Source organism: Lithobates pipiens, unplaced genomic scaffold (assembly GCF_037356315.1).
Source record: "Lithobates pipiens isolate NorthernLeopardFrog02 unplaced genomic scaffold, aLitPip1_a1.2 Scaffold_25, whole genome shotgun sequence".
NCBI lineage: Eukaryota > Metazoa > Chordata > Amphibia > Anura > Ranidae > Lithobates > Lithobates pipiens.
This window is the reverse complement of record NW_027507787.1, coordinates 9,808,607-9,821,943: the sequence shown is the minus strand read 5'-3', so window position 1 is coordinate 9,821,943 and position 13,337 is coordinate 9,808,607. Positions and strand designations below refer to the sequence as shown.

At 43.3% G+C, this 13,337-nt stretch overlaps 1 protein-coding gene across 3 annotated transcripts in view; it reads left to right on the top strand.

Moving 5' to 3' along the window:
- The window catches only part of ADK (adenosine kinase), a 258,251-nt gene that overhangs the window by 45,019 nt on the left and 199,895 nt on the right, over positions 1-13,337 (top strand). For all 3 annotated transcript variants that reach the window (XM_077454045.1, XM_077454046.1, XM_077454044.1), the window contains exon 2: positions 9,938-10,012. In XM_077454045.1, coding sequence (XP_077310171.1) covers positions 9,938-10,012 — 75 coding nt within the window. The remainder of the gene's footprint in view (positions 1-9,937; positions 10,013-13,337) is intronic.

Sequence of the window (13,337 nt, the reverse complement as noted above, 5' to 3'; positions counted from 1 at the left end):
TAACACTGTACTCAAATTAAAGGAGTAGTAAAGGCATAAGGTTTTATATTTTAATGAATTCTGTGCATTAAGATGAAAAACTTTGTGTGTAGCAGCCACCCCAGCACCCCTTAATTACTTGCCTCAGCACCATCTCTCTCCATCAGTGTCCATGAATGTCTAAGCTGTCCCGATCATTCCTCCTGATTGGCTGACCGACTTTGATTGACAGCCACAGGAGCCAATCAGTGTGTGAATGGGTACACAGAGCTGTAACTCGGCTCCAATGTCCCATAAGAGGCTGCAAACTGTGGGGCCACTCGATGGGATGGAGAGGCCAGAAGCAGCAAAAAGGAACCCAAGAAGAGGAGCATTCGGGCTGCTCTGTGCAAAACCAACTGCACAGAGGGGGTAAGTATAATGTATGTGGGTTTTTTTATTTTATTTTTTTAAGACTTTACAATCACTTTAATTTTATATGAGTGAATAAAGATCTGGATAGCTGCACTCCAAAAATAGTAATTTCCTTTATTGTAGATACAGTTCATACAAAAACGGATTCAGATTGCAAACTAACATGTTTCACACCGCTCTCACTGGTGCTTAATCATAGCTAATGCAAACATAAAATGACATTGTGTGTGTGTGTGTGTGTGTATATATACACATATTCAAAAAATGAAGATCCAATCAGGGCAAACTGACGCCCTCATTCATATTCAAAGATCCATCTTGAATTTAAGTTTATGAAGCAGCTGATGCGGCAACTGAGTAGTATAGTATATTAAAGAGGAAGTAAACCCTGATGAGTTTACTTCCTCTTTCATTCCCTGTAAAGGCAAAGCATAATGGACTACTATGCATCGCATAGTAGTCCATTATGTGTCACTTACCTGACACAGGAGCCAGCGAAGTTGCCGCTGTCCCCTGTAGTCCGCCGCATCCATCTTGTTGGTGGGGTCTCGCAGCTCTGCCGCTGTCATTCTGCGAAGCCGTGATGACGTCACTCCCGCGCATGCGCACGGGAGTCGACACGCGTGGCAGCTCCATTCTTGGAAATGCCGCGCTCAGTGCGCCTGCGCACCGCTGTCTACGGCGCATGTGCCGTAGACAGCGGTGCCCGTTTTCAGGCAAATATCTCCTAAACCATATAGGTTTAGGAGATATTGCTTGGACCTACAGGTAAGCTTTAATCTAGGCTTACCTGTAGGTCAAAGTGGTTTGTAAAGGTTTACAACCACTTTAACCCTTTATGCATGAACATATCAGACCTTCATGTTGAAATTCATGAAAATAAAAACCATACCATAAATGAATGCATTAGTTTGAAATATTGATATCAACATTATGCAATCTAGGCTAGTAATTTGTCAGTTTGTTCAAAACATTACAAATAACCAAGAAATAATTGATCGGCTACATTTTTAAGCTCGACTGGTTTAGGCCCCTTTCACACGGGACGGATCAGTAATGATCCGCTCGCTCAGCGGGGATCGCTCCGTTGTCCCCGCTGAGCTGGCTGCGGACAGGGCGGTCTCCGCACACTGTGCGGGGACCGCCCTTTCAGCTCTCTGCTCTCCTCTATGGGGATCGGATGAGCACGGACCGTCTGTCCGTGTTCATCCGATCCGCTCTGCAGACGGATAGAAAAATAGGATTTTCCTCCGTCTGCAGAATCGGACAGTAGCGGAGGCGGACGAAATCGGGTGTCTGCGGATGTTTATCCGCAGACACCCGCTATCCCATAGGGATGAATGTATGCCCGTATTTCATCCGCAAACGGATGGATGAAATACGGACATAATGTCCGCATGTGTGAAAGGGGCCTTAAGCAAACTTTTTTCTCAGTTGGAGCATAAGGCTACGTTTTTATCAAATGTTATAATATAGCTAAATGATTTATAAACAACAAATTAAACTTAAATCAAGCTAAAATTAATAACAATAATACACCCCTGATCCATTAATTTCAAAAGAAATTGTAGTGTGTGTATATGTTCAATAATTTTTACTACTCTGCTTTTTTGAGACCGAGCCTTCTTTTGGTGGTATTTATTGACCATTGTGTATCTTCTATAAAAGAATGAGAATTTTTCTGTTCAACTTTGCAAATAATCTTTCTTTAACCGTTTAAAGTGGTTGTAAACCCTTACAAACCACTTTGACCTACAGGTAAGCCTAGATTAAGGCTTACCTGTAGGTCCAAATAATATCTCCTAAACCTACATGGTTTACGAGATATTTGCCGAAAGACAGGCACTGGCAGCGGTGCGCAGCCGCACAGAGCGCGCCGCAGTTAACGGCAATATGCTGCGAGTGGCGGCTACCGTGCGCGGGAGTGATGTCATTGCAGCTCTGACAAATGACAGCGCCGGAGCAGCGAGACCCACCGAGAAGATGGATGCTCCGGACTACAGGGGACAGCGGTGAATTCGCTGGCTCCTGTGTCAGGTAAGTGACACATAATGGACTGCGATGCATAGTAGTCCATTATGCTTTACCTTTGCAGGGGATGAAAGAGGACGTAAACACATCAGGGTCTATTTCCCCTTTAACCACTACAATACAGGGCACTTTCACCCCCTTCCTTCCCAGCCCAATTTTCAGCTTTCAGCGCTCTAGCGCTTTCAGTGACAATTGCGCGGTCATGCTACACTGTACCCAAATGAAATTGTTATCATTTTGTTCGCACAAATAGAGCTTTATTTTGGTGTTATTTATTCACGACTCCGTTGCGATATAAGCGCAAAAAAAGCGGAAATTTGGAAAAAAAAACAATATTCTTTTTTCTATTTGAAAAGAAATCCAATAAAATCAAATTTTGTCATAAATTTAAGCCAAAATGTATTCTGCTACATGTTTTTGGTAAAAAAAATTCCGTTAAGTGTATAATAATTGGTTTGTGTGATCACGGACATATGTACGCAAATGATCATGTACATATGTGTGCAGGTGATCACGTACATATGTGTGCAGATAATCATTGGGACATGTGATTTTAGTGGGACATATGTGGGGGACATGTTTTTATTATTAGGGACATGTGTTTTTATTATTTGGGGACATGTATGTTTTGGGGACATGTGTGTTTTGGGGACATATGTGGGGACTGTGTTTGTACTGTGTGGTGTGTTGTGTGTTTACACTACACTGATGATCAGTGAGTAAAAAGCTGTAAAAAGCAGCCCATACTCACTGATCATCAGCCGGCTGCAGCGTTCTGCTCTCCTCTCCTCAGCGGTGACTTCCGTGTGAGGAGAGGAGAGCCGATTGCCTAGCAACCGGCTGTTTGTTTACATCACATGACGGTCGTGATTGGACACGGCCGTCATGTGATCAGGAGGGCCAATCACAGAGCCCTCCTGCCGATCTGAGATGTGCCGTGTCCGGGTGACACGAGCACATCGGGATCGCGCCGCTGCGCGGAGTAGACGGCTCCCACCCGGCCGTATATATGCATTGGCCGGGTGGGAAGTGGTTAAGGACCACCTCCTGCACATTTTATGTCGGCAGAATGGCACGGCTGGGCACAAACAAGTACAGGTACGTTGCTCTTTAAGTGCCTAGCCGTGGGTTGCCGGCCGCACGCTTGCGACCCGGTCCTGAGCTCCGTGGCCACGGGACCCGCGGACCCGATCACCGCTGGTGTCCCGCGATCAGGCCACAGAGCTGAAGAACGAGGAGAGGTCTGTGTAAACAAACCTATTCCCGTGCTTCCTAGTGTAGCTTTCGCCAATCGCCTGTTCCCTGTTATAGGGAAAGACTATCGGTGACGTCACATGCCAGGTCACACCCCTAACAGTAAAAAACACACACGTCACACACAACCCCTCCCCGCCCCTTAGTGGTTAACTCCTTCACTGCCAGTTTAATTTTACACAGGAATCGGTGCATTTAAATAGCACTGATTGCTGTATAAATGACAGCGGTCCCAAAAATGTCCGGTGTGTCCGCCATAATGTAGCAGTTGCAATAAAAATTGCTGATCGCTGCCATTATTAGTAAAAAATAAAATAAAATAAATACTATAAAACTATCCCCTATTTTGTAAATGCTATAACTTTTGCGCAAACCAATCAATTGCAAATTATTATTTTTATTCTACACCCCCCCCCCCCCCCCCCCCCCCAAATATGTAAAATAAGTATCGGCCTAAACTGAGGAAAACTTTATTTTTATTTTATTTATTTTTTTATTTATGGGGGATATTTATTATGATAATAACTTTTTTGTATAGTAGACATCCCAAGGTATTTAGTAAGTGTCATTGTGAGTTTTGTGAAGTTATCATTTTTTTTGCCACAATTTTTCTTTTATTTTTTTTGAAGTCTTACGGGATCAGGACAGGAGAAACACCCACAAAATGACCACATTTTCTAAAGGAGACCCTCAGGCTGCTTTCACACTGGGGCGGTATTCAGGCGTAACAGCGCTAAAAATAGCGCCTGTGTAGCGCCTGAAAAAAAACGGCGCCTTTCCCTCCAGTGTGAAAGCCGGAGGGCTTTCACACTGGAGCGATGCGCTGGCAGGACGGTGAAAAAAGTCCTGCTAGCCGTATCTTTGGAGCGGTGAAGGAGCGGTGTATTCACCGCTCCTATACTGCTCCTACCCATTGAAATCAATGGGACACCGCGGCAATACCGCCGGCAAAGCGCCGCTGCAGCGGCGCTTTGCGGGCGGGTTTAACCCTTTTTCGGCCGCTAGCGGGGGTTAAAACCACCCCGCTAGCACCCGCAGACTGCCGCTAAAACAACGGTAAAGCGCCGCTAAAAATAGCGGCGCTTTACCGCCGACGCCGCTCCCGCCCCAGTGTGAAAGCAGCCTCAAAGATTAAATGAGAAAAATCACGCCTGTCCTGCTTTTATCTTTTCAACTATTCACTCACACTCTCTCGTTTATATGCAATAAACTGAATTTGTGAAGTTGTTTGACAGCGCTGGAGCAGTGCCCTGTATGCAATGAAAGCAATTCTGAAAGCTGGTGTACATATAAATGAATGTGATTGCAGTACATCTTTAAATAAAATGTTTAGCGAAGATTATTGCACAGTGGGAGTGATTTTTGTCTTTTGAGCATAATGCCCTTTGGTTCCGAACTGAGCAAGTGGTCCATTTTTTTGGAGGCTCTGGAGCACCAGGACAATGGAAAAAACACAAAAAATTACCATATTTTGGTAAAACGTTCCACAAGGCATGGCGATTTAAAAAAAAAATTAACTTTTATTGCCACAGGTTTTTTGGAAAGTTACAGTTTTTATGAAAATGTATTAAATTTTTTTATTTTATTTTTTATTTATTTTTCTGCTTTCATTTCTTCTTGCTAGTTTGGAAAAGGTCTTGCAGTTCTGATCTGGACTTATAGTTGACCTATGAATAGATATAGGTAGACACTTTTTGTATATATAAAAAAAAAAGTTTTTTATTATTTGCCAGGTATTGCTTCATCATCTGGTTGCTGATCTCTACATCTCTCATTTATAGATTATATTCATATAAGCAAATAAGGTTTTTAGGTCAGACCTAACCTTCCCTCAATTTCTCATGGTGAACTGATCAAAGGATATAAATCTCACTCTAAACATCATACACCCGATCAGACTTTATACAAACTTTCCCATGGATTTCTGTACAAAGGGAGTTGCCTGTGAACTCGTTAAGCATACACACGATCAGACTTTTTCGGCCAACTTTCACCAAATCATGTGGTTTCTTCTACTCTTTACCACCACGTTTGGTTAACTTCTGTATTGTCTGATCTTTTGCATTGGTTCTGAGTTTCTGTACACACGATCGGACTTTGCTCCATCGGACTTATGTTGTCAAAGTTTGTCTGTTCGCACAGATAATGTTTGTCCTATGAAAACCGAAAAAGTTTGTCTGATGGAGCGTACACGCGGTCGGATGTTGCCTCAAAACCGCTAATTTGCATGTTTGTTGTCAAAGTCTGATCGTGTGTACGGGCCTTTTATGGTCGGTTTCTCTTCAGCTGGTACAGATGGCCCTTAGGCTGGATTCACACCTAATGCATTTTTTGTGCTGATTTGCACTACAGTTTGTCTTCCATAGGAAACTATGTTAAATGCACTAGTCCAAATCTGCAAAATGCACTAAAAATGCATAGGTGTGAATCCAGCTTTAGTTAAGATGGAGGGCATTATGAAAAGTTCCAAATACCAGTCAATATTGGCACAAAATCTTCAGGCTTGTGCTAGAAAACTGAACATGAAGAGGAACTTCATCTTTCAGCATGACAACGACCCAAAGCATTAATCCATATCAACAAAGGAATGGCTTCACCAGAACAAAATTCGTTTTTTTTATTTTTATTTTTATTGTTTTTTGAATGGCCCAGCCAGAGCCCAGACCTGAATCCTATTGAAAATCTGTGGGGTGATCTGAAGAGGGCTGTGCACAGGCGATGCCCTCACAATCTGACAGATTTGGAGTGTTGTTTTTTGCAAAGAGTGGGAAAATATTGCCAAGTCAAGATGTGCAATGCTGATAGACTCATACCCAAAAAGACTGAGTGCTGTAATAAAATCAAAATGTGCTTCAACAAAGTATTAGTTTAAGGTCCCTTTCACGTGATCAGCCCGCTCGGATCTGCCTGTCCTATTCTTCAGGTGGATCCAAGCAGGCCACCCATTGACTTCTATGGGCAGGCAGTTATCAGCGGAGATGTGTCCGCTCACACGTCCCTACCATTCCATTACGTTTGCCATCTGTCTGGTGGATCGGATGGGATCTGATAAACAGACAGGCTGTCAGTTTTTGTCCGATCTTCCCATAAAGCTCAGCAGGGCTCTGACAGGTCCGTCCCTGCACAGTCAGCAGAGACGGATCTGTCATCCGCCTGCTTAATGGGGATCATCGGATCGATCGCCCGCTGAGTGGATCCACCCCAAGTGAAAGGGGCCTAAGGGTGTGCACACTTATTCAATCATATTTCATTTCATTATTTATTTTTTTACACTTCCCTCCACCTAAAAGATTTCAGTTTGTTCAACTGAGTTGTACAGTTTATAGGCCACATTAACCACTTAACGAGCAACCGTGGTCGTTAAACGTCGGTACTTTGCCATTGTTATGGCTGCCATAATCCCAGTATCCTCTTAAACGGCGGGCGACGGGCTTTCAGATAAGTGATCTCTGCAGCGGATTTACCGCAAGATTACTTTTATCGGCGGTGGTCGCCTATGCCACTTAACAGGGCTGTTGGTAGTGCCGGAGGCCATCGGGTACTCTCCCCAGAGAGACTGCATGCAGAGTGAGGGAAAGATGGGGGGGGGGCCCCCCTCTTGATTCCATAACCTCGGATGACGGAAGTGACCTCAAATGTCACTTCCGCCCAATGCTCTTAAAGGGGACTTTTTTTCTTTTTTTTTTTTTCAAAAGATGAGTTTATTTTTATTGCATTTAAGTGTAAATGTGAGATCTGAGGTCTTTTTTTTTTTTTTTTTTCCCTAAAGGGATGTTTTAGATTCCTTGTAATAGGAATAAAAATGACCCAATTTATTTTTTTATTTTTTTTGTAAAGTGTGTAAAAATAAATTTTAAAGCGCCCTGTCCCACAGAGCTTGTGCGTAGAAGCGAACGATTACTTAAGTCGTGACCGAAAACCATATTCAAACCACGAGAGCAAGAATTCTAACACTAGACCACCTCTAACTCAACTGATAACCTGTAGAAATGTTTAAATGTCACCATTGGAGATTTTTAAGTGCCAAAGTCTGTTGCCATTCCACAAGCGGGCACAATTTTGAACCATGACATGTTGGGTATCAATCTTCTTGGCGTAACATTATCTTTCACAATATAGAATAAAATTGGGCTAACGTTACTGTTTTTTTTTTTTTTATTATTTATTTTTTTTGTAATTCAAGTGCCTCAGTCCTTAAGTGGTTAAAGGTGGAAAGTTCTGAAATTATTTCTCTTTACATCGTAGAAACCTGACTTTTTAACATGGGTGTGTAGACTTTTTAGTATGTATTTTTCCTATATCATCCATCCATGTGGTGACCAGTCTTTTGTAGAAAGACTTAGCAATTTGATTGCATTGTACCACAAGCTGTATGTCTGAAAAGTGGCACACTGCAGTAGAAATTGTCCACAATAGAGATTGGGCGCATTCAGGGTGATGTGGCCGTAGGCGATCTTGGTGGCCACTCTCAACCCTCCTGACAAACGCCAAGATGATCACCATCCTTGATGGAATAAGGCTGACATGAGGTCCCAGACTATCTGCCCGCTGCTACCCATATAAGATGGGCATTGATAGCGGTGTTTTGCTGGCGGTATAGCCGCGCTGCCCCATTGATTTCAATGGGGCGCAGCGGTGGAGGAGCAGTAAACACACCGCTCCAAAGAATTTGCTGGCAGGACTTTTCCTGACGCCCTGCCAGCGCACCGCTCCAGTGTGAAAGCCTATGGCCATACCATTCTTAACCACTTGCCACCCGCCCTATAGGCAATTGACGGTGGCAAAGTGGTTGCATAATCCTGATCGGACGTCATATGACGTGATCAGGATTATGAGCCGCTGCGCGCCCCCGGGGGCGCGCATCACGGCGATCGTTGTTGCGGGGTGTCAGTCTGACACCCGGCAACTACGATCTCAGTAAAGAGTCTCCGACGGAGACTCTACCACGTGATCAGCCGTGTCCAATCACGGCTGATCACAGTGTAAATAGGAAGAGCCGGTGATCGGCTTTTCCTCACTCGCGTCTGTCAGACCCGATCGGCTGCTCCTCTGACGGGGGGTTCTGTGCTGATCGATTATCAGCACAGCCCCCCCGAGGATGCCCACACTGGACCATCAGGGACGCCACCAGACCACCAGGGATGCCCAGCAAATGAATCCTCCCTAGACCACCTGTGCCGCCTGTCAGTGCCCACCTGTCCTGCCCGTCAGTGCCCACCTGTGCCGCCACTCATTAGTGCCACCTTATCAGTGCCCATCAGTGTAGCCCCATCAGTGAAGGAGAAAACTTATTTACAAAGTTTTGAAACTGAAACAAAAAACCATTTTTTTTTTTTTTTCTAAAATTTTCGGTGTTTTTTTATTTGTAGCGCAAAAAATAAAAACCGTAGAGGTGATCAAATACCACCAAAAGAAAGCTCTATTTGTGGGAAAAAATGATAAAAATTTCATTTGGGTACAGTGTAGCATGACCGCGCAATTGTCATTCAAAGTGCGACAGCGCTGAAAGCTCAAAATTGGTCTGGGCAGGAAGGTGTTTAAGTGCCCGGTATTGAAGTGGTTAAGCCCCCCACTGCGTTAAACTACCCCATTTTCAGTGGATCTTCCCTTCACTGGAACTAAGGGGCCGAGCCCAACCCCTGAATAAAAACGACACACCATAACTCCCTCCTCCCCACCAAATGATTTGGGCCAGTGCACAAAGCATGCTCCATAAAGACACGGATGAGCGAGTTTGGGGTGGAGTCCTGACTTCAACCTGATAGAACAAATTTGGGATGAATTAAAGTAGAGACTGCGGGCTGAGACTGGGATGCCATTAAAGTTTGTGTGTGAAGGTAGGTGTCCCTATTCTATAAAAAAAAAAAAAAAAAAAAAAATGCACTTTACTTGCTTTGCCATATGTTGTCAACAGAAGGCAAAGTAAAAAGTATAATTTTTAATTGTCAAAGTAGGCATGATTGCCTTTGGATCTCTCCTGCCACGGAACAATATTGGGAAAACACAATTCCAGGATCAGGCAATATTGACATTGACCTCTGCCTCCCACAATGCAGAGCAAAGTGCTTGAGCAGTTATTGATGTTAGTGAGGGATAGGAAGTTTGAGGCACCAGATTGGAATAATTGAGAATGAAGAAGGTAAACATAACTTTGCTGTAAAGTGGACCCCATTACGTTGCCCAAATTGAAAGGTTTACTGTAAAAAATAAACTATTTGCACAATTCTTATTCTGTTTTTTTTTTTTTTCTTCCTTGCAGTGAAAATCTCCTTTTTGGGATGGGCAACCCACTTCTAGATATTTGTGCGGTGGTGGACAAGGACTTTCTTGACAAGTATGTAAATGTTTTCCTCTTTAAAGTTTGTTCAATGTGCATGGTCATACACAGTTGATAACTGCTGTTGAAAATGTGGCTGAATAATTACATGCATGCAGGCCTTGCTGTAGTACCATGATCAGGCTTAAATCTTGAAATTGAGCTTTAATGAATGCAAACTGTTTATTTTGCAAGTTGCGTATATATGTCATCTCATTATATTTACTCATTTAGCTACAAGCTTGAGAAGTTTATTTATTTTATTTTATTTTTTTATAAGAAAATATACTTTCCAATCTAGAACACTAGGTTCACACTGCAGGGGTGTATCTGCAGTTTTCTTATCGTACGTCATGGGACACAGAGCCATAGTAGTTACTATATGGGTTATAGGCCACCTTCAGGTCATTGACACTGGCACGCTCTAAATTAAAAAGTGCACTCCCTATATAAACCCCTCTCACTGGTAGGTGTACCTCACTTTTTTTTTTCGCCAGTGTCTAAGGTGTTGGTCACGAGTAAAGATGTGCTGTGCTGAGCTCCTCTGGAGCAATCCTTGCTGGGGCTAGCCATGCTGACCGGATCCATTAAAAAGTGTCTCTTTTGGCCAAATTGAATGAAACCCAGACCTCGTAACCAAAGAAACAAGGTTTTGCCTGTAAATGCTTCTCTTTTTAGAGAGCTGGACCCATGGGATCCAGTAATTTTTGGTAGTAAGGCCATCAAGTTTTAGTGGCTGAGGTGCTGTTGAAGGTCCAGGATAGTGGGTTTCCTGAGGATCCCCAGCTCCTGAAGGTTTAATGGAACCCACTGTGAAGGGTGAAGATTGGGTCTCTTGGTTTACCACAGAAAACCCTGCAGCGGGAAAGGTAAGTGGAGTCTAAGAATTTATTTTTTTGCATTTTCTTATGAATGTCTCTCTTAAGATCAGTAAATGTTGTCATGCCTATGTGTCCCCGTTGGGGGCTGTATTGAGCACTCACCGCCTCACTCTGAGAGAACAGGGACCTGAGATGCTTCTTCCTCCAGGCAGACCGCAAGTAAGACAGTCAGCCAGATAAGATGTTAGTGTTGTGTGTGTGTGTGTGTGTGTGTGTGTGTGTGTGTGTGTGTGTGTGTGTGTGTTTTTTTATTTTTATTTTTTTTTAGGATTTTGCTTGCAGGTTCAGTCATTCAAACCTGCACTGACGTTCAGAGTATCTCGGTCCTTAACCTCCCTGGCGGTACGATTATTTCGGATTTTAGGTGCTAAAAGCGGTACAATTATTTTGTATGAAAATTTGGTGTTTTATATTGTAGTCCTGTAATTCTTAGGAATAACTTGCTTAAATCTGTCCAAACCAGAGTCTAGACATCCCAGGTATGATAAAGTTTGAAAAATGAAATCATAAATTATAATATAATAACTATAAATAATTATACCAAATATAACAATAATAAAAATGATTCAATAATGTAATCAAATCAAAAACACTGAAATTTGCTCAGTTGCAGAATTGTCACTGTCATTACTTTTCAGTAGTCGATGAAGGATCTCCCCACAAATCGCTATCGCTCAATTCTGCGAGTGATTCTAATTTATTATCGCTGTTTTCTTGCTGGTCTAAACTCATTTTTGATGTAAAGGGACAGTTTTGGTTGCTATGGACAATCTCCAGTTTCCAGGCATAAGGAAAAGTTTTTATAATATAAAACTGCATGCAGGGCACTGGGCAGACCACTAGGGACAAAGGGGATGTGAAATTATTACATACAGCAATGTAATCTGTAAGATTACATTATACTGTGTGTTTCACTTTTTGAATTTGGCGCTGACCTCCGTCCCCGTGAGTCGCAATGCTCGCAGGGAGCGGAGATCGGCTCCGTGATGAATCGAGCGGAGGACGAGCCGCTCGTACAGCGGGGGGGGGGGGGACATCGCTGGATCCAAGGGAGAAGGTAAGTAAACCTCTCCCTGTATACAGCGATGCGGTCCCGAGTCTGGCTCTGGGTTATGGCTTTTGATGCAAAACTTCCACCCTGAGCCAGACTTGGGAATACCACCGGGGGGTTAAAGGACCAGTTTATAGAGGTACTCTGTTATTCCTGATCAGCAGGCCCAGGGTTTGGCTGGCTTATCAGAAGCATTCTGTTTTACAGTTGACGCTATGAAAGATTCTCTTCTCCAGGCTTCATGGCTCATGCTAAGGCTGGTACATGTGCATAGAATCCTATGGTTGAAAGATGGTCAGCTGAAACACACAGGAGCACCTATAGTTAGTAAGAAAACCAGATTATATAGGCCATTAAATGTTCTTTCAGCAGCGGGAGGGGGTGGGCGCAGGCCCTGACATGGGAGCTGACAAGGAGGGGGGAGAGGAGGACTGGAAATGGCGGCGCAATTTAAAAAACGATCATGCTGCAATTGGGCATGGCTGCAGATAAAGACTGATGAGGCTGCATTGATGGGCACTTAAAAAATTTAAGTATTTTTTATTTATTTTTTTCCTCAAACTTCCATCCTTAACTTGGGATGTGTGTTATACACCAATACTGTACTTTTGTGCCTTGCATTCTTGCTTTCTTACAATAAAGACTCGACCTTAAGCACTCTGAAAAGACAGGCTTAGACCTTGTCCATTCTTTTTCAAAAACCTGTGGCTTTGCTTTCTCTTGCCAAAACATTTGATCTGATGCCCCTTGCAGCACTCTGTGTTTTTCCTTGGGATTTCAAATCACACTGAGGCATTTTTCAGGCGTTTTAGCTCTAGAAATAGCACCTATAAAGCGCCTGAAAACTGCCTCCCGTTTATTGCAAGGGGTGCTTTCACAACTGGTTGGTGTGCTTGTGGGACGTTTAGAAAAAGTCCTACAAGCAGCAAATTTGGAGAGGTTTGGGAGCGCTCCCCAAACTCCCCTAAAACGAATGGCGCTTTACCGCAAACGCACGGATGGCACCAGTGTGAAAGGGGTCTTAAGTTTGATTCGTTGGTTGTTGTCAGGCCTATAGGTTTGTACCTACAACTCCGAATACTCTGCCTTTGGCCTGCATGTACTCCAAGATGTGGATTTTCAGGTAAGCTATGGAATGTACAGGCAAGTCAAAAATTATTTTTGTGACAGGTCTTCTTATGAACCTTTTTTGTAAGATGTCAATTTGCCATTGGTGATCACCTTAAAATGTTTGTTCCTCTCTGTTTTTGGCATTATATTTTGCCACTAACCCACAAGTATGTAGCAAGTGAAACCAGTGGTAGTCTGATCTCCAAACGTACTTGATCCAGATCAGTATTTCATATTTTTGATGTCTGTTGGCCAGAATGACTGCCATAAAAATGTCATTTTCAGAATGAAATATCCGCAC